This window comes from Gobio gobio (genome assembly GCF_949357685.1).
Source record: "Gobio gobio genome assembly, chromosome: 17".
In the NCBI taxonomy this organism is placed as follows: Eukaryota; Metazoa; Chordata; class Actinopteri; order Cypriniformes; family Gobionidae; genus Gobio; species Gobio gobio.
This window is the reverse complement of record NC_137110.1, coordinates 47,435,680-47,461,734: the sequence shown is the minus strand read 5'-3', so window position 1 is coordinate 47,461,734 and position 26,055 is coordinate 47,435,680. Positions and strand designations below refer to the sequence as shown.

Genomic DNA, 26,055 nt, shown 5'->3' with positions numbered 1-26,055 from the left:
ATTTATTATTCACCCTCATGCTGTTCCACACCTGTAAGACCTCCGTTCATCTTCAGGACACAAATGAAGATATTTTTGCTGAAATCCAAAGGCTCAGTGAGGCCTGCATAGCCAGCAATGTAGTTTACACCCTCAAGATCCATTAATGTACTAAACACATAATTAAATCAGTCCATGTGAGTACAGTGGTTCAATATTAATATTATAAAGCGATGAGAATATTTTTTGTGTGCCAAAAAAAACTAAATAACGACTTATATAGTGATAATTGATTTCAAAACACTGCTTCATGAAGCTCCAGGGCAGAAACAAATCAGCAATTCGATTCAGCGGTTCGGAGCACCAAAGTCACGTTATTTCAGCAGTTTGGCGGTTTGACACGCGATCCAAATCAGGATTTGACTCGCTGATTCGTTTCTGCTTCGAAGCTTTATTAAGCAGTGTTTTGAAATCAGTTATCACTATATAAATCGTTATTTCGTTTTTTTGGCGCTCAAAAAATATTCTTGTCGCTTAATAATATTAATATTATACCACTGTTCTCACATGAAATGATTTAAATATGTTTTTAGTACAGTAATGGATCTTGAGAGTGTAAAAATATCTTAATTTGTGTTCCGAAGATGAACGGAGGTCTTACGGGTGTGGAACGGCACGAGGGTGAGGTATAAATGACATTTTTTTTTTTCATTTTTGGGTGAACTAACCCTTTAAGGCACAATATGTAAGATTTTTGGATTCAAATATCCAAAAACCACTAGAACAATGTTATATATTTAGTTGATCTGTGTACTAACATTAGGCTATCCCAAAATTTTTTAAGAATGTGGGGGGGTAGCACACAGTTTCAGCCTCATGTTAATCTTGAGTACCTACAGAGTAGTATTGCATCCTTCATATCTCAAAAAAAGTCTTTAGTTTTGTTACAGATGCGCTGTACCGACTCTTTCGGAAAAAAGCAGAGATCCGGAAGGCGTGTAGCTTAAGAATCACGTGCACACACACACACAGACATTGCATCATAGACTCTACAAACGTAGAGTCAAACGTGTCCCTGCACAAACGTGTCCCTGCTCTAGATACAAAATCACTGAGGAACACCTTTTGGTTTTCATTAGACAAAAACAAAAACTGTACGATGGTGGATTCGAACCCAGAATTGAACCTCAGACACGCTCGCTGGACAAAAGCTCTGCCACTGGACCGCCGAGGCACAAGCATTTCATGCGAATCTAGGTGAAGAATCTTGGGACTGACATTATTGTATTATACTATAGTTAGGAGATGTAACGTTAAACATGACTTCTCATGACTTCGCCCACTCACCCACTTTTTAAAACAAAGTTACACCACTGCATCACAGATAACTTTTGATATGTTTGTGTTGTTTACATTGTATGCACTTACACGCCGATTGCCAACAAAACAGACATTTGATGCATTTTACTCACCGCCTGCAACGATCTGCAAATCCAATGGGCCTTGCATTCGTTGGCGAAATTGCCAGGAACACTTGAAAAACAACGCTGGGTTCTTTGGGAAGCTGGTCATGGTTATCTTTACCTCACAACCAAAAACACACTTACCTGAATGATGGGCGTGCTCTCTCGCTCCTGCTCTGGTTGGTTTGTGCGTGCGCTTTTCTGGGAGAAAAAGTTTTTTCCGCCCTTTATGACTTCATACAGGGCCATATTCGAAAAAAAACTTTCTGAAACGTGTGAAAAAAACCATAAGGATTATTTTTGGCAAATACTCCGTCATACGTCCAACTAATTTTTTTAAACTTTGGCCATATTTAGCATGGGAATCCAACTCTTTAACAGTGTAAATAAGTCAGAATGCGTGAAATAGCATTAAATCCAGAGAAGTCTCTCATGAGCAATCGCTCCAGCTGCCTCATTTTGCTCCAACAGCTTTCGGCCCCACCCTGCTTCATACTACAGTAACGTTAATAAATCTTTAATATATTAGCTCATCCATGAATATGATTGCTGCCCGAGTCCTATTGGATTCTTTTGAGGTGAAGACGACAACTCCCATGATCCCGCAAAATCGAAGCGTCACCAAGCTACACCTTTGTTTTGAATAAGCGAACTCTAGCGGTGAAAATTACATATTGTGCCTTTAAGCTTTGAATGTTTAAATATAGTTTAAGTGGAGCAAAGTGTAACACTCCTAATGCACAAGTTTTATTTTTAATTTTTCAATTTCTTTTGTACTTTTATAACACGAGATGCTTTTCAGTTTTGCTGCTGATTGTGACCAATTTGTTACCTTACGTTTTTTATCACCCCTGCAAAAAAAAGACCTATAGTGCATTCTGTTTACTGCTTAATACACTAAATGAAGCTGTACTGTACCAATCAACTACCTGAGGGGGGACTAAATGCCGCTAAGTGGAATAAAACTGTGATTTGCACTACTCTCTGTTCAAATTAAATGAAAAAAGACACCTCGCGAGAACCTGTGGATTTGTTGATTTTTCTTTAGTTTAGGCTCCAATTCTCACTATTAACTAGTTGGCATGCGTAATGCTAGGATTTTGGCAGTTTTTTTAGTACTTATAAAGCACATATTAATGCCTTATTCTGCATGACCATATTCTACAACCCTTAATCCTACCCAATACCTAAACCAAGAGCAGGATGGATTCTGATTAGCTGTCAATTTTTTTCAGCTGGAAAAAAAAACCCTTCTGAAAGTGATTCCAACGATATTGTTTCTGTGCCGTTACCTTTTATAGTTGTGGTGTGGACTCTGCTATTCACAGGAAACTTATGTCATTGTCAATTTATGTCATTGCAACACTGATTGACTGACCTTTCACTAATGACTGTCCTGCCATTTTATGAGCTACATTGTCAGAGACAACAGAGCTATGTAATATTAAAGGGTTAGTTCACCCAAAAATGAAAATTCTGTCATTAATTACTCACCCTCATGTTGTTCGACACCCGTAAGACCTCTGTTCATATTCGGAACACAAATGAAGATATTTTTGTTGAAAGCTGATGGCTGAGAAAGGCTTCAGATAGGCCTCCATTGGCATTCAGTACATTTACACTTCCAAGATCCATGAAAGGCACTTAAAACGTCGTTACAAAGTCCATCTCACCATAGTGGCTCTACAATAATTTTACGATGCGACAACAATAGTTTTTGTGCGCAAAAAAAAATCAAAATAACACCTTTATCCAACTTGTTATTGTCTTCCGTGTGTGCCTCCACGACGCATGCGCGAGAATATGACGTAGCGCCAGCGTTCGGGAATCCATGAAATGCACACTTTAACCCCATTTTGAGCACTACGCCGAGACCTAAAGCACGATCAATGTAGAATTCAACCGCTTAGACATGCGCGTCTTCCTCTGCTTGTAAACAAATCGCTTCTGGGTCATGTGTCCGAACGCCGGATCTGCGTCATATTCTCGCGCATGCGTCGTGGAGGCACACACGGAAGACAAGAACAAGTTGGATAAAGGTGTTATTTAGATTTTTTTTTGCGCACAAAAACTATTGTTGTCGCATCGTAAAATTATTGTAGAGCCACTGTGGTGAGATGGACTTTGTAACAACGTTTTAAGTGCCTTTTATGGGTCTTGTGAGTGTGAATGTACTGAATGCCAATGGAGGCCTGTCTGAAGCCTTTCTCAGCCATCAGCTTTCAACTAAAATATCTTCATTTGTGTTCCGAATATGAACGGAGGTCTTACGGGTGTCGAACGACATGAGGGTGAGGAATTAATGACAGAATTTTCATTTTTAGGTGAACTAACCCTTTAAGTATTTAACACTTTTACGAGCCTTTAAGAAAGGATATAATTAAATATTTGCAATTAATAATAATAATAATTAAAAAATCCGTTACTAATCTTGTAACCTAAAATGTCAATTTACATCATTGTAGTAAAGCCACTAAAACTCAAAAGTACAAATATGCGTTCCTTGTACTTTTTGAGTTTTAGTGGCTTTACTAGAATAACTATTACTAGTAACATTTTAAGTTACAAGATTAATAACTGATTCTTTCCCACTGGTCTCATTCTAACAAGTAGAATCTTGTTTGACGTCCCGTGGTTGTAATTTTCAAACATTGTGCATTTTGTGCATGCATAACTAGGGATGCCAATCAATCAATCTTTTTTGTTCCTGCTTTTGCACAATTTATTTACTAAATACTCACCAGTACAGGCAGTAAAGTAACACTTCCTTTTGGCCACAGGTGACCCTGCATCGCTGAGCTGCAGCATAGGAAACAGTCCTCAGATGGGTGGTGTCATGGCTGCCACAGGGCACATATACCACCACCAACACCACCACCACCACCACCATCACCACAACCAGCAGCAGCAGCTGCACCCTTCACTACAGGGCATGCATGGGGTCACATATCCGAACCAGGGGCATTCCTTTGCAACAGCTCCTTTTACGGACAATAATGTTCCCAACTCCAACAGCTTGCCTTGCCTGTACCAGGATTATCAGGTGACTCACTCAGTCAAGTAAAATAAGTCATTTCTTATTATTTTGCCATAGCCAGCATGCTCTAAATGACATATTTTTTTGCCTTTTGTTCAGGGGTGCATGCCTGACAGCGGCCAGCCTGGGATGACATCTCATTCTGGAGATGCAGGCATGTACCGAGAGGGTCAGCAGAAGCTACAGGGTCAGGGTGACGCTTCCATGGTAGGAGGTTCGGTGGAGTCAGTGGATGCGATCTACAGAGCGGTGGTGGACGCCGCTGGCAAAGGCATGCATGTGACTATCACCACCGGCATGAGCGGCAGCACGCAGGCGAGCCCCGTCCCCGCGCTCAGTGCCATGAGTGCCTTCACTGCCTCCATCGGCCAGCCGCTCAGCCTACCTCACGCCGTTAACGCAGTCATACATGCGCCACGCAGCTCCGAGGGGACGGAGCCGCTTTCCCAGCTTCAGCGCAACCGGCCGCAGCTGCCCAACCACACGCGCAGGAGCTCCGAGCATGGAAAGAACACGCCGGATGGCACGGACGCGCATGAGTATTTCCGCTCGCCCAGCGCTGCCACGCCCCGTCCGCAGTGGGAGGAGTCCAACCACGTTCACTGGAGAGGCGAGGAGTTTCTGGAGTGTTCCACCCAGGTGCACAGCAGCCCATGCGGTAGCAAAGGAGAGAGGAAAGGCATCATGGACTGTCAACCGGAGACAACGCCCCAGACCCACGAGCCCTCGGACTCTCACAACGATGACAGCGCAAGCCTGCGGTTTAACCACCGCGTGGCCGGCGGCATGAGAGAGCGGCTGGAGCCCACGGAGCGATGTGCTCCGCTGAACGGCACGCTGCCTCGCGGCGGGTACGGGGAGCCGCTCACCGGCGATGACCAGTCGCCCGGCTCCTCCACAAGCTTGGAAGGGCCGCTGCTCAAAGACTACACTCACTTCAACGGGCACTTTAACGGACACTGTGCGCCCAGCCCCTCTGACACAAAGAGCCTCAGCAGTGAGGAGGAGCTGCGGCACCCCGACTCGCCTTCAGCTGACTTGCTGCACTACAGGCCCAGGGCCTTCAATGTAGGCGAACTGGTCTGGCCAATAAAAGGCTTCCCTCCCTGGCCTAACAAACTGATGGGAGAAGAGCATGGACACAATCCCAGCATGCAACTGTCTGAACAGGCCAAGGTAAGAGCAGACTGCCTTGTCCTGTCAATATCTCCTTGAAGGTGCCTTATGCAGAATTCAATCTGTTGTTATACAAAATATTAAAGGGGTCCTATTATGCTGTTCCACTTTTTCAACTTTAGTTAGTGTGTAATGTTGCTGTTTGAGCATAAAAAAAGATTTGCAAGGACACAAAGCTCAAAGTCCACTCCAAAGGGAGATATTTTATTTATTTAACAGAATCCACTTTCCGAGAACTACAACGCGACTATTCCGGATCTTATGAAAACAAAATTTTACTCATTTAAGTAATGCCCGCCCACGGATATACGCAAAAATGGGGACGAGGCCTTGCTCAGTGTTTCCACACCTCATTTGTCAAAGGCTTATTTTAAACACTGTTCCTGAACATTATAACCCCAATGTTTATCTGTGTGCTGACAGTTTGTTTTCTGTTGCTTTTGTAAGACGGTTCACCGGTCCATAGGAACATTTGCCATGGTTCTGTGATCGATTTGCATTACCTTAGTTTTTCGACGAATATCATGATTAAATGATGGAAACATCATATCGAAAATGTATAAGAAGAAAACATACCCTTCTGAAACGTCCTGTGAAATACATGTTTGCGTGATCCTCTTGTTCGGTAACATTGTCAGGGTTTAAATCGGCCTCGAACTGTTTTGAAATTGATTCCATCCGTAATATTTATATTAGAGAATATCTTGCAGTTATGGAGGGGCGGGACATTTCCAGAACACGCGCTAAGTGGTGCCAATCACAACACACTGGGCCAGCTAACCAATCACAGCACATTTCGGAAGGAGAGGCTTCATCCAAATCGGCGTGTTCGAGCCTGGGGAGAGAGGATCCGTAATTATGTAAAATATGTGAATAAAGCATGAAAACATATTCTAGTACACCCTAAAAACAAAATCAAGACTTCCTAAAAGGGCATGATAGGACCTCTTTAAGGAAACATCACATCATATACCACTTTTGCTCTAGAGCAGTGTTTCCTGTTTCATTTCAGTAAGATTTGTGTCAGTGGTTGTTTTTGATGGGGAAAGTCATGATCTCTGAACTCAATCCTGTCAGTAGCTATGTTTCCATCCACCTTTTTAAGGAGAATTTTGGAATATTCCATAAAATGCAGGATAGAATTGGCAAGATGTACATAAATCTAAAAACATGCATATTAAGGTGCTTATTTAAGGCGGATAATTTTTATTCGATAAGACCTAAACTACGATTAACTACTGAATAAATCCCTCGATGACGAAAACTCAGATGACACTGCCTCAGCAGAGAATGTGATTTGATAACTGGACTAACCAGCGGACCAATCACATCACAGCATCTCAGATGTTGGTTTGGTGGTTCTGAAACGCCTGAGCCAAAGTTTGTCATTAGAATGATTTCTTTTAATTCCCTCCAGAAGCGTCTCACACGATTGCGTTCCCAAACACCAGCATCCGAACGCAAGAGAATATGACAGCGTTTATTGCTTTAATTTTCTGCTCTGAGACGCAACTCATTTATGATGGAGGAAAAAAGAACCAGATTGCAGCAACTTCCATTTTTATCAGATATTTTACACCAATTTCCCAGGAAGTGAGGGATTTGTTTTCTTGAACACATGGGATGGAAATGGTGCTTTATTCGCAAATGTTTTATGCCATATTCCAATTGTGCGCATAAGTTAAATTCGCAATTTAGATGGAAACGTATCATATCAGATCTTGCACTTTGAGATGCAAGATTTAAGTCAAGTTTCAATCTTTAACCGCAGTAGTACATTTTGCAGATGTGTTCTCTGGATCCTGCTGTGCCTGCTGTTGCAGTGACAAATCTCCTGCTTTTTGAACTCTTTAGGTGGAACCTGAGCAGCTGAAAACACTAACACAAGACCTTCAGGTGCTGGACAGAGCCAACAAAAAAAACAGGAAGTAAGTGTCTCGTCTCTGTGACCTTCCTAGTGACAGGTTCATTTGTATAGTGATTTTCACAATGCATATCGTTACAAAGCATCTTCACAGGAAATGCATGCTTTAATGATATAGTGTCATAGAACAGGGAGTCTTGCATTAAATCAAGAAATCTCCATTACACTCTATAAACCCCAGAGAGCAGTAACAGGTGACTGTCAAGGAAAGACCATGAGAGAAACCGGCTTTCTCTAGCAACAAAAACAATATTATATAGCTCTAAGTTGTGTAAATACAGCTTACAGTAAATACAGTAACGATTGCAATATAAGAATAATATTAAGTCCATCCATCTGCACCAGTTTGTAGTTGGTCAATTACAATTTAAGTTCCAATTCCTTGCATTTTATTTATTTATTATTGATTCATAACGTTATTATTATTGCTTTCATTTTTTATCAGCACGTTTAATGCTATTTTTTTATTAAATGTTCTTTCATTTGACTTTAATTTGTCTTTAATGTTCCTGTTAAAGCCCCGATATGCTCACAGTGAAGTTCTTTTTCGTTCTTCAAAAAGTTGAATATGTACTGCGCTTTCCTCTCAATAACAAAATAAATAACTTTAAAGCAGCAGCTTTACAGTATTAAACATAAACTGCATCAGTGTCTATTTCAATTAGAATTACAACTTTAGTTTGTACTATAAAGCAGCTTTTCCAGAGTGGAAAAGCGTCTGAGTAAAAACCTCAATGTAGGCGGAGCCTAAGAGCCACACCCACTTATTACATCATCGCCACGGACCAATCATAGTTTGAATGTGTTGCCAAAGAGAGAGTTCTCTTTGGCAAGCTGATTTTGTTCTAAATGAAGTCACACCTGTTCGTTCTTCAATCTTGCTTGAAGTGTATTGGGGCCTTTAGTTTGGGTCAATGTTTTGTTTTGTTTTTTAAAGGTACTTTATAAATGCCTCATCTTGTACTGAGGCGTCTCGTGTCGGTCTCTCTCGCAGGGCGGGAAAGCTGAATCATCATTTAGAAGCTGCGATTCATGAGGCCATGAGTGAGTTGGACAAGATGTCTGGAACTGTGAGTGTCACACACACACAAACACGCACACTTCTCACACTCCTGATTGGCCGAAGGGATGATGCAGTGAAACTGTTGTCTGTCAATCTGCAGGTTCACCAGGATCGTCAAGTCAAACTGCCCAAACCCAAGAGGAGGAAAATCTCCAGATAACAGCAGCGATCAGGCGTCGGTGTCTCTTTCTCTCTCTCTTTGAATCGTGGTGCTACACTCTAGCAGACGGCTCATCGTGGCCCCGCCCTCACCCAGTGACTGACAGGTGCTGGATCAGCCAATTAGAAAAGGCAGCAAATACAACTTGCTGAAGAACTATTTTTTTCTAGTGTACAAGGAAAAATATCAAAAAAGCAAAAAAAACAACAAATTACTGCATTTAAGAACACAGACAGTCCAAATATTTCTGATATGTTTTCAATGTGTATATAGACAATACAGAAATTTCATGGTAAAAACATGGGAAGAAGTGTAAATACTGTAGGATAATGACATGTACAAGCCAACTCAATGCACACTTTATCTTCAGCTGTACAAAACACAAAGCAGAAATGTCTCATCGGCCCATAAGGCCGTGTGACATTACAATGAATAAGAGTCAATCTGAGACTTTTGTAAGCTTCAGTTTGAGTTGTATTTTGAGTGTGTATGTGTGTGAGTGTGTCGGAGTGGACTTCACCAGCTGAATGGGCTAGTTGCGGGTTTGACTCGAACTTGTGGGCTTCTATATATAGTTCAGGTCTTCCAGCACTAAACACTAATACATTCATATGTCTTTATACAGTTATTTTGGTCTTTCTTTTGTCATATTTGTTTGAGTTAGACCACATCAATGAAACACTTTCATACTGTAATGGCCAACATAGAGGAAAACTGGGGCCTTATAATGTTTGTTAGAAATGATGTATGAAACTCCCTGACATGTTCAGTAAAACTTGGCAATAATACGGCCCTGCACACATGCTCGGTAAAGCCTTATACGTGTGTATACACACACACACACACACACACACACTTACACAGAGAGACCCTTCAGTATTATTCAGTTTGTTTTGCCTTTCAAAATGCACTCAGTATTTTCTCTCTCCTTGAAGTTTCACTCGTCAAGAAATGAACGGTACTTTCAGAAAACCTTCATGTCATCGTCCGCTCAGCCTTTAGTCTTATCAGTAGAGTAATGAAAGCTGATTTACTCTACATGGAGACGCTCGCCTCATGCTGAGATCACAAGAGCAGCCGAACCCCAATTACTTCATCTCAGTAACTTCGAAAAGGGAAAATGCTGTCAGCAACTGAAGACTTTAGCTTTTGGCATGTCAAGATAACAGGGATCAGTGCATATGGAAGCTTGTTTTTGCCACAGATTCAAATAAAATTGCGACTTTATTTTTATCTCTCAATTCTGACTTTTTTCTCGCAGTTGGGAGTTTGTCATATATTATTCTGACTTATTTCAGTTGCGAGTTAGAAAGTCAGAATTATGAGATACAATTGCGAGAAATTTTCATAATTGCGAGTTTAAGTTTGTCTCAGAATTAAACATTGATTTCAATTGCGAGTTACAAAGTCCAAATTGAGAGAAATAGAGATTTAAACTCGCAATTCTGATATAAACTCACAATTTCTCGCAATTGCGAGTTTATATCTCGGAATTCTGAATTTATTTAAATTGTGAGTTACAAAGTCTGAATTGCGAGATAAATAGTCATAATTCTGAGATATAAACATTCAATTCTGACTTTTTCTCGCAATTGTGAGTTATCTCAGAATTCAACATTTATTTAAATAGCAAGTTCTAAAGTCAGAAAGTCGTAATTCACCCTTCGCCGCAAGTTTGATTGACAGGCGATCTGACCAATCACATCGCCGAATCTGCCATTTTGTCCGACAAAGCAGTCAGGAGAGATAGTAGATTAACGTCGGTGGACTTGAACTTGAAAAACTGTGTTTACTGACGTCTTTCCGCAGTTGAAACGTTTCTTTTAGTGTTCATTCATGTTTATTTGATGCTTATCAATGAACTAGAGGGAAGAGATGATCGGTTCACGAGCAGCTTTAACTGAGGCGCTACAGCGATCACGACACATTAAAGAGCCACAAAACAATATTTATTGTTTAAATTTCTTTAAAAAAATAATTTCAAAGTTGAGACTTTGTTTCATATCAAAAGTAACTTGCTCTGTCCTGTCTGTCGGCGTGTTGTCAGTGTCCTCTTTGCTCCGCGATGTATTTTCTCTACGTGAGAACGTGTGTGTGTGTGTGTGTGTGTGGTGTGAGAACGCCATGCCTTGACGGACATAGCAACAGTAACTAAAGGGGCCGGGTCTTTGCGAACGGTCAATTCTTGGAAAGTTGTAATTTTGAGATGTAAACTTGCAATTCTGACTTTTTTCTCACTATTGCGAGTTTATATCGCGAAATTCTGAATTTATTTAAATTGTGAGTTACAAAGTCTGAATTGCGAGATAGTCGCAATTGTGAGAAAATAGATATAAACGTTCAATTCTTATATAAACTCACAATTTGGACTTCTCGCAATTGCGAGTTTATATATCAGAATTCAAAAAAGTATTTAAATCGCAAGTTCAAAAGTCTGAATTCTGGGAAATTCTTGCCATTCTGAGAAAGTCGTAATTCTAGGAAAGCTGTGATTTTGGGATGTAATCTCGCAATTCTGACTTTTTTTCTGTTGTGAGTTATAAATACAGAATTGCGAGAGTCATAAATCTGATATAAACTCATCATTCTGACTTTTTCTCACGATTTCAAAAGTTCTAAAGTCAAAAAGTCGTAATCCTAGGAAAGCTGTAATTTTGAGATGTAAACTCATCATTCTGACTTTTTCTCCCTGCTGCGAGTTTAAATCTCAGAATTTATTTCAATCACAAGTTATAAAGTCCAAATTGTGAGAGAAAGTCGCAGTTGTGAGAAAGTTCTCATTCTGAGAAAGTCACAATTCTGATATAAACCCGCAATTCTGACCTTTTTTTTTCTCGCAATTTGTGGTCTATATCTCACAATTCTGAGGAAAAAGGTAATATTTTATTCTGTGGCAGAAACAAGCTTTCGTAATTATCAGTCAGAGACCGTGTACATATCAGCCAGCCAACATCCAAAAATGACTGAGTGTGTCTTTAGCGTGGCCCAATCTCGTGCTGCATTATTGAAAGACACAGATGAACTGTAGATTTGTTGAATCTCGTGCAGACTCAGGAAAGTCTAAAAGGAGTTGATGGGGAAATGTCCCTTCAGTGAGCGGAGTGTGTGTCATGGTGTCTGTGGTACTTTTGAATGAACTCATGAGGTTTCAGAACTGAGGGGAAATTGTGGTTTAGGGGTCATAGACTAGGATTTGGAGCCTCACCCTGGAGGTCAGAGGTCGGGGTCCGGACAGGTTGTACATATTTACTGTAACACATGCTACATGGACATCTGCCAGTAACACTAACTCAATATGAAGAGCTTATTAAATTATTTTTTGTGTGTAAACTCTATAGATATGTGTAGGATTTTACAGCACATTGCTGTCTCTCATCGGTTTGCATCCATTTTTAACTCTAATCTAGGGCCGATTAAATGTCTCTCCTTGTCCGTTCGGTCTTTACAGAAAGTTCACTACAAAATGAAGTGCAATATTTCCATGCAGTGGATCTGAAAACTATATCAACGCAAATCTCATGTCTAATGGCGTCCCAGAGGTGAAATCATTGAAGCGCTGTTGTGCTCGTGTGCGCCTCTGCTGGTGAAGTCGGCTCTGTTGTCAGTGCAATGCTGCGGCTCTGTGTTCAAAGTCTTACTGTTCAAGGTCAAAATACATTTTGTGTTCATGTGGTCAGTGTTGCCCAAAACCTTTCCATTTCTATTCTTGAGTCATATTCTTTCACTTCCTCCGTGTGTGTGTGTGTGTGCGTGTGAGTGTGTGTGTGTGTGTGCGTGCATGTGAACATTTTTATTTTGTTGTCTTTGCTTGCTATTTTCTGATTGGTATCCGACTGGTATTACGAACCTTTCTGATGTCAATATTTTTTTTTTCCCCCTGATGCGTATCTGAGTATATATTTTCTCACCAGTATGTACTTTACAGCAGTCGACTTTGTAAAGTATGTTGTGCACTTGATTATGTTTGTTTCTGATAGCTTTGATGTGGCTGTTAGGTTTAGTTTGTTAAAGTCCATGATTTCTTATTGTTTCAATTGATTTTTTTAAGATGTCCTAAACAGCAGTTTTGTAAATATTGTGAACATTACAGGTCATGCTGTGATGTGACATTGAAATGATGTTGCACCAATGTTTCAATTAAAACCTGGTCACTAAACTGGTGTCTTTTATATGACGAGTCTTCAGAAATAATTGAAAGTATATTTTTGTCTTTTCAAATTCATGTGTTAATACCATTTTCAACTGTACTCTAGACTAATTCTAGTTGAGTATCGCAATGGTTCAGCAATTAAATACCTTTCAATTGTATTGGCCACATACACATTTGTTAAAATTGCACTAAAATGCTTTGTCTGATTGTTTTTTATATCTCAGAATTGGACTTTATAACTTGCAATGATGAGTTTATATATCACAATTCTGACTCTTCTTCTTGCAATTTTGACTAGTTCTCAGAATTGTGAGTTTATATCTTTTATTTGCAAGAAGAAAAGGTTTTTTTTTTTCAAGGTGGAAACAAGCTCTCCTTGTATGGAAGCTTGTTTCCGCCACTGAATAAATAAGTATTTGTGACTTTTTATCTCCAATTATGACTTTTTAGCATCAGAATTAAGAGTATATAATTCGCAATTCTTACTTTTTTTAGACTTCAAGTTTATATCTTATGATTCTGACTTCATTTATTAGCAATTCCGAGGTTTGCAAATTATACTTTTTTTCCTCAGAATTGTGAAATAAATCTTTCTTCATTTTTATTTTGTGACTGAAACAAGTTTTCCATAATTTAAACATATGGGCATCCGCATCTTTCAAGAACACACACACCGATCAGGCATATATAATATTGTGTTGGTCCCCCTTTTGCTGCCAAAATAGCCCTGACTCGCCGAGGCATTGACTCCTCTAGACCCCTGAATGTGTGCTGTGGTATCTGGCACCAAGATGTTAGCAGCAGATCCTTTAAGTCCTGTAAGTTGTGAGGTGGGGCCTCCATGGATCGGACTTGTTTGTTCAGAACATCCCACAGATGCTCGATTGGATTGAGATCTGGGAAATTCGGAGGCCAAGTCAACACCTCAAACTCGTTCTCCTCAAATCATTCCTGAATCATTTTTGCTTTGTGGCGGCGCATTATCTCCTGAAAGAGCCACAGCCACCAGGGAATCCCGAATCCATGAAAGGCTGTACATAGTCTGCAACAATGCTTAGGTAGGTGGTACGTGTCAGAGTAACATCCACATGGATGGCAGGACCCAAGGTTTCCCAGCAGAACATTGCCCAAAGCATCACTGCCTCTCCCGGCTTGCCTTCTTCCCTTCCCTTTCTTCTTCTTCCATTGCTCCGTGGTCCAGTTCTGATGCTCACATGCCCACTGTTGGCACTTTCGGTGGTGGACGGGTCAACATTTGCATCCTGACTGGTCTGCGGCTATGCCGCCCCATACACAACAAACTGTGATGCACTGTGTATTCTCAAACTCGCTCAAATCCTTACGCTTGCCCATTTTTCCTGCTTCTAACACATCAACTTTGAGGACAAAATGTTCACTTGCTGCTTAATTTATCCAAACCACTAACAGGTACTAATGAAGAGATAATGTTATTCACTTCATAATGTTCCTGATTGTGTAAATTCCTGATATCAAGAACTCAATTATCTGTAAATGTATTTCAACATGTTACATTTGTTTTTATGGTCTCTGAAAATGTATTTCTGATATCAAGAATTAGCATTTTAACTAGTGAAAATTTAATTATGGATATCAATAATTCATATTCTTAGGAATGAATAAAACGGCTTGACATATATTCGTAAATCCATTGGTTTCATCGCAGAGGAGAGGAGGCTGATGAGCAGCGCGCCGCCTGCAGGCGAAACGGGGAACTGCCGATCCGCGGAGTGAGTGCGGGCGGGGGATGCGAGAGCATCAGGCCAGATTAACTGAGGAAAAAGGGATAGACGCAGCATTGTCTGTTTACATCGATGTGTCACCTATGTGGAATACCAGTCCGTGATATCTGATTTACAGAGGCAGTGTTTCGTGAGCTTAACGAACACACGCGATGGCGACCGAGTGTACCCAAGAAGCGGTTTTATATTTCATAAAGGAGAATGGAGGGCGCGTGAAGAACGCGGATTTAACGGATCATTTTCGAGCGACAATCCCCAAAGATCCTGCGTTAAAACAAGTGGCTAAGGAAGCCTTTAAACGGTATGTAGACAGCGTGGCTTACGTTAAAGAGGAAAACGGGGAGAAATACGTTTGCCTTAAAAAGAAATTTAGACGCGAGAAGAGTGACGGAATGAATGAGCTCAAATCCCGTGAAGAATGCGAGGCCTCTGTCAGCAAAAGTGCCGTAAACGAAGGCATGTTAACGTTACCTGGCTCAGGTTACGGAACTGGTAATGCTGGAGGTGCAAAATCAAAACCGGATATTTCTGTCAGGTGTCCTGAGGCGGGTGTGAACGGCAGGACGGGATCTGACATGGGGAATTCAAGCAGCAGCACGGCGGAGGACAAGAGTAAAACAAACCGATCACCGGGAGGTAAACACCCGGTGAGAGAGTCTGAGGGAACGGAGAGTGGTTTGGTGTGTTTACAGAGGAAAGCAGAATCAAACGATTCTGGAAAAGAAAATAGACCTGAGCGGGTCGATAATTTGACAGATGACAGCCGCAAGCATCTCGCCCAGGGTTTGATTGACAGTTCACCAAACGTTCGTCGCTCCGTTTATCTCTCGCGCATGTGCAGAGACTGTCCGCGTGCTGACGCCGACTACGAGCCCGCGTCGGTGACGCTGGAGCCGCTGGAGCACGACTGGATGATGTGCGCGTCTGACGGACACTGGGAGAGTCTCCAGCTACTGCTCGTCAGAGATCCCAGCCTCATAACCAGGAAAGACTTTGTGACGGGATTCACCTGCCTGCACTGGGCCGCAAAGCTCGGGAAACACGAGCTGATCGTAATGCTCGTCAACTTTGCCAAAGAATATAAAGTCGCGCTGAACATCAACGCGCGCTCCAGTGCGGGCTACACGCCTCTCCATTTAGCGGCGATGCATAATCATCTCGAGGTCGTCAAATTGCTAGTCGGCGCGTTTGACGCCGACGTGGAGGCTCGAGATTACAACGGGAGAAAAGCGTGTCAGTACCTGAAGAGCGACATCGCGCAGAACATTCTAGACATCGCGGGCGCGTGCGTGGAATCGGAAGCGGACCAGGTGGATGCCGGAGATCCGAGTCGCTGGAGACTGTCCTGGGTCATTCAGTCCAACTTCAGACCTCTGAAACCACAAAACCACATCGGCGAAGAGGACGGCGCCGGCTTGACCAGGAAAACGTCTCTCCGCAGGAAATCTTCATTCACTAGAATGAGACCCAGTCTGAATAAAATCCGCCTCAGGTCGCAGATCGTGCACAGCACTTCTCTCCTAGACAGATTTGAGAAAGAAACTACAGAAGAGCCTCCAACCCTGTCAAGACCCAAATCAAACCTCTTTGGGTGACAACAAGAAAAGATTCTATTTTGTCTTGTTTCCAGTCCAATGCCCAGATTTATTAAAGGATTAGTTCACTTTTAAATAAACTTTTGCTGATCATTTACTCGCCCCCATGTCATCCAAGATGTCCATGTCTTTCTTTCTGCAGTCGAGAAGAAATTAAGGTTTTTGATGAAAACATTCCAGGATTTTTCTCCATATAATGGACTTCAATGGGCTCCAAACGGTTCAAGGTCCAAATGACAGTTTCAGTGCAGCTTCAAAGGGCTTTAAACGATACCAGACGATGAATACGGGTCTTATCTAGCGAAACGACCAGTTTCTGCGAGAAACCGAGCAGTATTTATGCTATTATTTTACCTCTTATCAGACGAACGTGATCATCTCTGAGCTCCGCCATAACTTCCGCTAAGTGAGGTCAAAATACGAGCGTGGTCATAGATATATCGATCGTAGATGCCTCATTCTACTGATCCGTGCAGGCGCTTATGAGGCATCTACGTATACATCTATGACCATGCTCGTATTTTAACCTCCTTTCTTCATGGGATCACTTTATGGATTTAGTTTCAATTAATTTTGATTTAATTCAATTTTATGAATTAAGCAGCTTGTAAACATTCTTTATCACTAGAAAAATGTAAATACCGCATTAAACACGAAAGTATTATGCAATAATTTAAGACATTTCTCCTTATATAGAACCTTTTTAGTCAATACAGAACCCCGCTGAACCGCTTTTGCTCACTGGGGCTTTTTTATCTCCTGTTTTGCACAACATATTTTGTTATATTCCAAATATTCTTCCAAAGCATTATGATGGTCTGATTTCTTAATATTAATTCATTTTATTTGATTATTTTGTGAGCAACACCCACCTGCATTAGAAGAGGAGCACACCCGTTGAATGTCCTGAACTAGAGTTCATGTAAAAGTGTGACATCTATTCTATTGCTATGTATTTGTGTATGGAGGTTATATCACAAGTGATTTTTGATATATCATTTTTCCCAGGAAATAGTTTTGAAACCCACCAGACAGACCTTTAACACGTTTGTGATGTTAATAAAACCGATATTGTATCAAATAGTATTATATTTCCAGCACTTTTGATTTTCCGTGGTCTAAAGCTTTACTGTCAGGCACTTGCAAGCTTTGTTCGCAGAAGCTTTACAGTGACAGTCTTGAAACTTGAATACCGGATGCACTGTTTTTGTGATATGCAAAGGTTGTGGAACAATGCTTTTTATTAATTTTTTTAGTATTTGTATTTCCAATACAGGGACATTTGTGCTCATGCCACAAAGAAGAAATGTTTCTTGATGCTTTTGGACATGTGGTGTATTGTACTTTAACAGCTGTACTGTACATTTCAGAACTCAAAATGTCATCCTCACTGCAAAAGAGCATTTATTCAATAAACTGGAAGACATCAGTCATTTTTGTCTCACAGGGCGACACATCATTGGCTAATTTTAAATCATCACCTCCTTGACCCCGCCCACCTCTGCCCAGTTGGTGAAGTGATATGTCGTTTGTGCAATGTGTCCAATAAAAAAAAAAAAACTTCCTTCTAAATTTAAAAGTATTTTTGAATCCTTCTATATCATTAAGATCTGAATATATATTGCTCATCACCTGAGCATTAGAGGAAGCTTTTCAAATTGAACAACTGATAATATATTGGTCCTGCTGATCATATTTGAAGTCTTTCTCATTCAGAAGTTTAGGGAACGCCTGCAGACTGAGATCGTGTCCCTCGTCAGACGGGGTAGGCGTTGGACGACAGAAAGAGAAAAGAATGAGGAATTTGTTTAGACATGCCACGCTCCGTAACCAAGTTACAGGTAATCCAGCAACAACACATTTCCTTTGCTTGTGTAATACTGTACACACCCATAAGAAGCCGCACAGCCTGGTGTTCCCAAAAATGTACAGATACACCCTGATGAACTAACTTGATCTTTGGAACAAGTCCTAAACATGTTATTTTGGGGTGTTGTTTGTGCCATCATTGGCAATCTCAGTGTTCATAGGCTCAAAACACAGACTGATCTGATGTGTCTAGTCTGAAGAAGCTTGTGTTTCTCTTCAAATGTGCAAAATTGTTTGTTTTTTTTACAGTCATTTTTTACATGCCATTTCCGTGCACCGTTACAGGTCCTTTTTGACCCGGAAGAGGTACATCATTTTTTTTTACCCCTAACTGTCATCCCTTTTTGAGAAAAGACATGAAAATGCACCATCCAAACTTAAAGGAACACGCCGGTATTTTTGAAAAAAGACTAATTTTTCTAAGACTAATTAGAGTTTCGATATTTTTCCTATTTAAAACTTGACTCTTCTGTAGTTACATCGTGTACTAAGACCGACGGAAAATGAAAAGTTGTGATTTTCTAGGCCGATATGTCGAAGAACTACACTCTCTAGGGATGCAACAATACAGTTAGTTCACGGTTCAATACACACTTCGGTTTTCGGTTCGGTTCTGATGGCTTGTCACATCAGTTTTTTGTTATTCTATTCTTAGGCGACAGGAACAGCAAGAGGTTAAGGAGAAAAAAGACTATTTTTTATTGCAATACTCTTTCTTTATTTTACTTAAAAGAATTGAAAACCCTTACTTAAACTTAAAACTTTACTTAAAAAAAAAAAACCCTTGTACATATTCCTAGTGTATTGTAAAATATAAAATAAATATATATAAAGATTTACACTAGCAGCTCAGAGCTGTACAGCAGCATTTAAGTATGAAATTGAATGAATAAATGTAAAAATAAAACGCTACATTGACTTCACTATAAAATATACATTGATTCTTATTAAAGCTACTGTATTAAAGTTTTTCAGTCAAGAGCAATGAGTGATTTTCTCTGTCTTTTGTTGTTGTATTAACATTAAAGGTGAACTATGTAGGATTTTTGCAGTAAAACATCCAGAAACCACTAGGCCAGTGTTATATATTTTGTTCAGTTGAGTACTTAGAATATCCCAAATGTTTTCAACTATTTGTAAATCGTGAGAAAATTGCTATTTTAACCAAGGAGCCGGGACGTGTGAGCTATGCGTGTGAGGGAGTCGCCTGTCGATTGCGTCATATCTGCGTCACCCTCGGTCTCCGGTTTTATTCAGTGAAACACTTTACTCTCACTGCAGTGTGAACAAGTGTCATAGCAGCCGCCGAGCGAACGTCATAACTTCCTTTTCAACACACTCAGATATATCTAATACGATAAACAGAGTTGCGTTACCTCACACTCAGCACTGGAGAAGAGGAAGTGGCGCCGGCAACCGTGTCATAATAAAAGTCCCGCCAGCGACTATGCCATAATAACAGTCCCGCTCTTCAGTCGCTCCAGCAGCCTTGCTCAGCTCCACAACACTCGGCCCTGCTCTGCTTCAGACTACAGTAATGTTAATAATCGCATCCATGAACATGATTTCTGCCCGAGTCCTATCCTGACTGTTTCCCACCGGCTGTGAGGTGAAGACCACATGTCCCAAGATTCTGCGCTCAAACGTGCCGTCATCAAACTACGCCTTTGTTTTGAACAGGCGACCTCTAGTGGACGGAAAAGTTACATAGTGTAGCTTTAAAGGGATAGTTCATTCAAAAATGAAAATTCTGTCATCGAGAAATGAACACAGGTTTGGAACAATTTTAGAGTGAATAAATAATGACATAATTTTAGAGGTGAACTGTCCCTTTAAGGACAGCGTGTTCACTAGGCGCTGCTGTCAATTTGCTTTCAAGACCTGCGTGCATCTAATATACAGACACACGCGATTTTACTTTCACTTTAGACATAACCGACTGTGTTTATGTTAACCTTGTGTGTATTTGACAGTATTAGCGTAGTAAGACGACTACTTAGTTCAGTAATCACGTGTTTGACAGGCTTTATGTGCGCGCTCGGAAAAGCGCATGTTAAAACCGCGCACGCAAATGAGCCGGCAAGGCTTTAAAACGCATGCAAATAATGAACTTTCGTGATTGTGAATAACTATAGAGTCCCGTGAGTAAAACTCTACCACTAACGTGTGATGTGAATATATGTCGCGTTGTTCAGTATTGGGATGGAGGCAAATAATTTAAAAAGAATTAATTAAATGCAAAACCGAAAAAAAAGTGCGTATTGAACCGTGAATGCCGTACTGAACGGTTCAATATTATATTGAGAATTGTGGCATCCCTAATACTGAGTAATAATCAAGGAACTTTGAGTCGTACCATGGGTGCAGCGGCGCAATGATATTACGCAGCGCCTGAAAATAGTCCCCAACGCAGGTTGTCACGTTGGTTATTTTGACGGAAGTTAGCCTATTTTCAGGTGCTGTGTAATATCATTGTACCATATACTTTTCATTTTCCGTCGGTCTTAGTACACGATGTAACTACAGAAGAGTCAAGTTTTAAATAGGAAAAATATCGAAACTCTTTGGTCATTTTTGAGCGAGATGCTAACGGTCTAATCAGATTCAATGATCTATGCTAAGCTATGCTAAAAGTGCTACCACCAGACCCGGAGATCGGCTGAATGGATTCGAAAACAGTAAAACTCAACTGTTTAACTCTAGAGGAAATGAGCCTATTTTCAAAAATACTGGTGTGTTCCTTTAAATGGTTGTGATTCGAGAATGCTTTGGAATATAGATCTATGTTTGGTCTTGTTTTAAAGACGACACTCAGCAGATTTATTGCTGAAGGACTGAAAGTATGAAAAAGTAATGGAAGGCTTAAATTTACTGTAAATCAAATGTAATGTACTACATATTTTTATTTGATATAAAATATATATTTTACAAAATAATTATTACTATAAAATCAAATCCATCGAATCAAGTTGTTCCAAATTTGAAGTTTTTGTTTTGAGATGTTGTTTAGGCCCTGTACCAAAAATAGCCACCGGGTGTCCTCTAACAAATTAATAAATTTCTGTCCAAATATCACTTCTATCAAAAAACAGTCACCACATAAGGATCCTTGAGACTCAGACCTTTCCGTCGATATGTGTTTTATCAAGATTAGAAAAGGTTTTGATTATAAAGTAGATTATAAAATAAATGTTGTAATATAAAACCTGACACCGCCCACTAGGAGAGGAGCCGCTAAAGGAATTTAAAGTACAGTTTCCATGGTAACACAACGTCCAATTTATGCATTTTGAGTTTGTAAGCTTTCAAATGATACCTAATTTATGATGATTACTAAAATATGTGATATGAAACAAGGCGGTAGTACCCGCTAGCTGGGTGGTGACAGTTAAGAAGTCAATCCATCATTTTTAGTACAAAACCAAAAATGACTTTGGATGTGTGTAGCATTAGTTATAATGTTGTATTATTCACTCATGCCTGTTAAAGTAATAAATGTGAATGTTTCCTGGAGCAAACCCTTTCCTCAGCAGTGCGTCCTCTCGGCTGCTCAGAGTGATTGTATTAATCGACAGTGTGTGAGCGGTTGATGTGGGATCAGCTGTTTGTGGGTGTTCACTCAGATGGATCAAACTATTTCAGCGCTCTCAGCGCTCCTGTCCCACACACACACACACACACACACACACACACACACACGGTTCGGCTTCATGGGAAAATCTCCCTGAATCATCAGCACAGCGCAGATCTCTTTTGTCCGAGGCCTCAGATCCACAAACACATGAACATTTATTTATCATTTGAATGAGACTGATCTCAACCTACGGCCATAGAAAGCAGCCAGTTTCACATTTCTGATGGTAAATTATGTGTTTCTTTTATATATATATAGCGCATTATACAATACAGATATTTTCAAAGCAGCTTCACAGTAAGAACATGAAACTTTGAGCAGATCTACAGCAGAAAACAGTCACTCTTCAGCTCAACTCAGTTCAGTGACACTGTCAATGTTGCATCAGTTACGAAACTAGTTTCAAAAGTACTAGGGCAAAAGTATCCTCATTCAGCTCAAATCAGTTAAAGTTCTGTTCTCATCTGATAGTTAGTAGAGTTGAATTGGTTATTATATTATTGAATATTAATGTATTTTTGAATAATAGCCACTCTTTTAACCCTTAAATATCCTGATAACTGTGCTTGCTGTTCATAACATGATCAGGAAAACTAGCAGGAAATGCTTAAAATCCATTTTCCAAACATATCTTTAGCATTTTGTTGAAATCCTCATGAGTGGGGGAGTCAATGATTAATGATTTTCTCACTATAATAATAAACAGGTATTAGTCTATAATAATATGATAAATAATAATGATAGATAAAATAATATATTATGATTATTATATTGGTATTATAAAATAATATTTTATCTATCATTATTATTTATCACATCATTATTATAGTCTAAAACCTGTTAATGATAATAATAATAGATAAAATATATAAATCCCAGACAAAATATTTTTGTGACACTTTAGTTCAGGATTTACTATAATAACACACAGGTATTAGTCTATAATATTGACATCAAAAAATAATAAAGATAAAATATATAAATCCCACACACTGACTGAAAAACATGCAAGGTTGTGTAGTGTTCAGGATTTATATATTTTTTTCGGTCACACTTTAGTTTAGCATCCAGTTCTCCCTATTAAATATGACTTTTGCCTCAATAAACTAAGGTGACCAAACGTCCTGTTTTCCCAGGACATGTCCTGTCCTGACCCTAATATAACAATTTTCGATCTGTACAGAGGGGGCATACTTTAAATGTATTGAAATGAATAAGGAATCTTTGAGTAAACTGGGAGTATCATTTGAGTGAGTATCTCATTGCCGGGCCGAGTGTCCTGGTTTTCCGAATCAAAATATGGTCACCCTAAATAAACTCCTAATTACTTCTTATTAACAGTTAGTAAGGTGGTTGTTAGGTTTAGGTATTGGGTGATTAAGGGATGTAGAATATGATCATGCAGAATAAGGCATTAATATGTGCTTTAGAAGTACTAATAAACAGCCAATATCCTAGAAATATGCATGATAATAAACAAGTTAATCATGAGAATTGGAGCCTAAACTAAAGTGTTGCCGCTACTTTCATCCCACACACCTAAGAATGACGGAGTTGTGTGAAGCACTATATGTCTTATTGTGTTGATGGACTAGAGAGATCATTAAACTTCTAAAAACATTCAGGCACAAACTGCACTCGATGCACAATAGTTTTTGTAGTTGGAAGCCTGTGATCGATGCAGAAATTAAAAGAAACGTTCTCTTGCTTGTTCATCAGCTTTGACCATTTGAATAACAAAAAGCCGTAGCAGAGCTTATCAAGTATAAAAGCTGCAGCGGTGGATCATTCCTGCACAGAACCAGCCATGAACAAGGTAAGCACTGCAAACAGATACTACTGTAGTCCTGTTCATTTATCAAAACATTATCTCAATGTTCAGGTTTAGAAAACCTTTGACGCGGTTGTGCAAACGTTAAGGGAACGTTACTTTTGAATGTTCTCTGAATGTTCTGAAACAAGTAGTAACAGAAAAAACTATGTATAAAAATGTTTGTATGAGAACATTATTAAAGAGCAGATAACACTGAACAAGCGTTCAACGTTACAGTAAGAACATTTGTTCACAACTTTGAGAGAACCTCGCCAGAACGCTCTAAAAATGATTTGCTAACATTCCCATTAAGTTTCAAATGTTATTTCTCAATGTTCTCTGACGTCCAGTTTTTCATCAGACGTTTGTGCAAACGTTAAAGAAACATTCCATTGTATCGTTCGGCAAACATTATGGGAACGTTACTTTTGCATGTTCTCTGAACGTAAAATTTGTAACATTTAAAAATTGTTAGATGATCCAACTAAATGCCTCAGAAAAAAAACTTGTTTTGAGAACATTATTAACTCTTTCCCCGCCAGCGTTTTCTTTTGTTTACAGGCATCGCCAGCATTTCTGATCATTTTCACAAAAACTTTCATGACCCCCAGAATATTTGTATTATCAGAAGAAAGAGCAGAGCCTCTGCTTTTAAACAGCAAAATATATTTTATTCTAGCTTCATGCATTCTTTTTTTATCATTACTTAAATGTGGGTAAGTTTAAAAAAAAAAAAGGTCCTATGGCTCGTCCTGGGTGGACATTTCATTCGGTAACGTTAGGCAGTTTTGATTTATAATTCTTAATGTCGATGTGTTATTTTATATGAGCGTCAGCAATGCTTCTATCACTTGTTTCTGCTTTTTCGGCTGTGTTTTGATCCGGAGATTCTGTACTCTTACAGAAAATGTGTAATAGCGTATAAAAGTGAAAACATGGATTGCGTGTGTGACACGAAGTGTCATAAAAGACTGAAAATTCCTCCAATGGCGAAAGAGTTTAAGACCAGATAACTCTGAACGATAGTTTTGATAATGTTACTGGAAGAATGTTTGTTCATAACTTTTCAATGAAACAATATTACTCAGTCCAAAACTCAAATTTCATCTGTGTCCCAGCTCCAAATGTCTCACCATGAAAGTGCTGTTTGTGCTTCATTTAGATCATTTTCTACGAGGACAGAAACTTCCAGGGTCGCTCTTACGAGACGAGCAATGACTGCCCTGAGCTCAACTCGTATCTGACCCGCTGCAACTCCTGCCGGGTGGAGAGCGGCTGCTTCATGGTCTACGATCGCTCCAATTTCATGGGAAACCAGTTTTTCGCGCGCAGGGGCGAGTATGCCGACTGCAAGCGGCTGGGCTTGAGCGACTCCATCAGATCCTGCCGTACCATCCCTCAGGTACGGCGCTCCACTCTCAACTCTTATTGATATGGTCACATGATTGCATGACAGATAATTCAAGCATGTTGGGTTTTTAGTGTGCCACTCTCACTGGTCTTTACTTCTGTCGTTGAGCAGCACAGAGGAGCCTTCAAGATGAGGATCTACGAGAGAGAGAACTTTGGCGGAACGATGCACGAGCTCACGGATGACTGCGAGTCCATGACGGATCGCTACCGCTTGTCTGACATGCGGTCCTGTCACGTGATGGATGGCCACTGGCTGCTATACGAGCAGCCCCAGTATAGAGGCAGGATGATGTACCTGAGGCCTGGAGAGTACAGGAGCTTCAGAGACATGGGCTATAAGTTCAGCTCCATGCGCAGGATCACGGACGCCTGCAATTAATGATGATGAATTATGAATGATGAATTAAATGACCTTCATAATTACTTACTCTTCATTTTGTGGTGTTTGTCGCATTCGAAAAGTTCAGTGAAAAGTCTTTGTTGGGGAACACAGAAAGAGAGACCAGTATGTTCAGTGAAGATCCAGTAACGTTTCTGGTTCAAAGTCATCTGGTCTTTGATAAATAAAACGTTAGCACAAAAACATTACCTACACATCGATCACGGAACCAGAAGAGTCTTTGAAACAAAGACATTACAAATGAGCAATTATATTAACTCGTTTTTTATTGCAAATATAAACTATACACATACTTTACAAAATGCATATTTCAGTGATTAAAGAGGGCAGTGTCAGCCAAAGGCCGAGAGCGCCCACTGTTTGACGTCTGTGGGGCATTGTGGGTACCTCTGCAGCGCCTCCATCACCTGACCGTGTTCCAGCATCAGTCTCATCAGCTGATACTCGCGCTGAACTTTACACACGCCGGAGTCCACCGGACGAACCAGCTCCAGCTGCAGCAGATGCTCAAACGCCTGAACACACACACACACACACACACACACACACACACACACACGTACGTACGTACGTACGTTTACTTAGCTATCTAAATGGGGACATTGCACTTCTGTTTTTA

At 40.1% G+C, this 26,055-nt stretch overlaps 4 protein-coding genes across 5 annotated transcripts in view; 3 read left to right on the top strand and 1 right to left on the bottom strand.

The window, feature by feature from the left end:
• mbd5 (methyl-CpG binding domain protein 5) overlaps window positions 1–12,954 on the top strand; it is a 35,575-nt gene extending 22,621 nt beyond the window's left edge. Inside the window, exons 6-10 of one of the 2 annotated variants that reach the window (XM_079840956.1) lie at window positions 4,223–4,485; window positions 4,579–5,655; window positions 7,510–7,583; window positions 8,574–8,649; window positions 8,743–12,954. In XM_079840956.1, the coding sequence (XP_079697082.1) occupies window positions 4,223–4,485; window positions 4,579–5,655; window positions 7,510–7,583; window positions 8,574–8,649; window positions 8,743–8,802 (1,550 nt within the window). In that variant the 3' untranslated portion in view covers window positions 8,803–12,954. Of the gene's footprint in view, window positions 1–4,222; window positions 4,486–4,578; window positions 5,656–7,509; window positions 7,584–8,516; window positions 8,650–8,742 lie in introns of both variants that reach the window. The other variant, XM_079840955.1, reaches the window with a different exon arrangement.
• A 1,782-nt stretch (window positions 12,955–14,736) lies between these two features.
• Window positions 14,737–17,876, top strand: sowahcb (sosondowah ankyrin repeat domain family Cb). Its single transcript, XM_079841899.1, has one exon. The coding sequence runs from the start codon at window positions 14,865–14,867 to the stop codon at window positions 16,305–16,307; it is 1,443 nt and encodes a 480-aa protein (XP_079698025.1). The 5' UTR covers window positions 14,737–14,864; the 3' UTR covers window positions 16,308–17,876.
• A 5,741-nt stretch (window positions 17,877–23,617) lies between these two features.
• Window positions 23,618–25,415, top strand: crygm4 (crystallin, gamma M4; the record flags this gene model as incomplete). The annotated part of the gene is made up of 3 exons (XM_079840051.1): window positions 23,618–23,626; window positions 24,786–25,025; window positions 25,146–25,415. 3 exons carry the CDS (start codon window positions 23,618–23,620, stop codon window positions 25,413–25,415), a joined length of 519 nt encoding a protein of 172 aa, XP_079696177.1.
• A 271-nt stretch (window positions 25,416–25,686) lies between these two features.
• orc4 (origin recognition complex, subunit 4) overlaps window positions 25,687–26,055 on the bottom strand; it is a 17,679-nt gene continuing 17,310 nt past the window's right edge. The window contains exon 14 of the mRNA XM_079839995.1: window positions 25,687–25,951. Within this exon, the coding sequence (XP_079696121.1) occupies window positions 25,769–25,951 (183 nt within the window). The 3' untranslated portion in view covers window positions 25,687–25,768. The remainder of the gene's footprint in view (window positions 25,952–26,055) is intronic.

What these genes read in the sequence shown, in the direction of transcription:
- sowahcb (XM_079841899.1), top strand. Translation starts at nt 14,865, where the DNA reads ATGGCGACCGAGTGTACCCAAGAAGCGGTTTTATATTTCATAAAGGAG.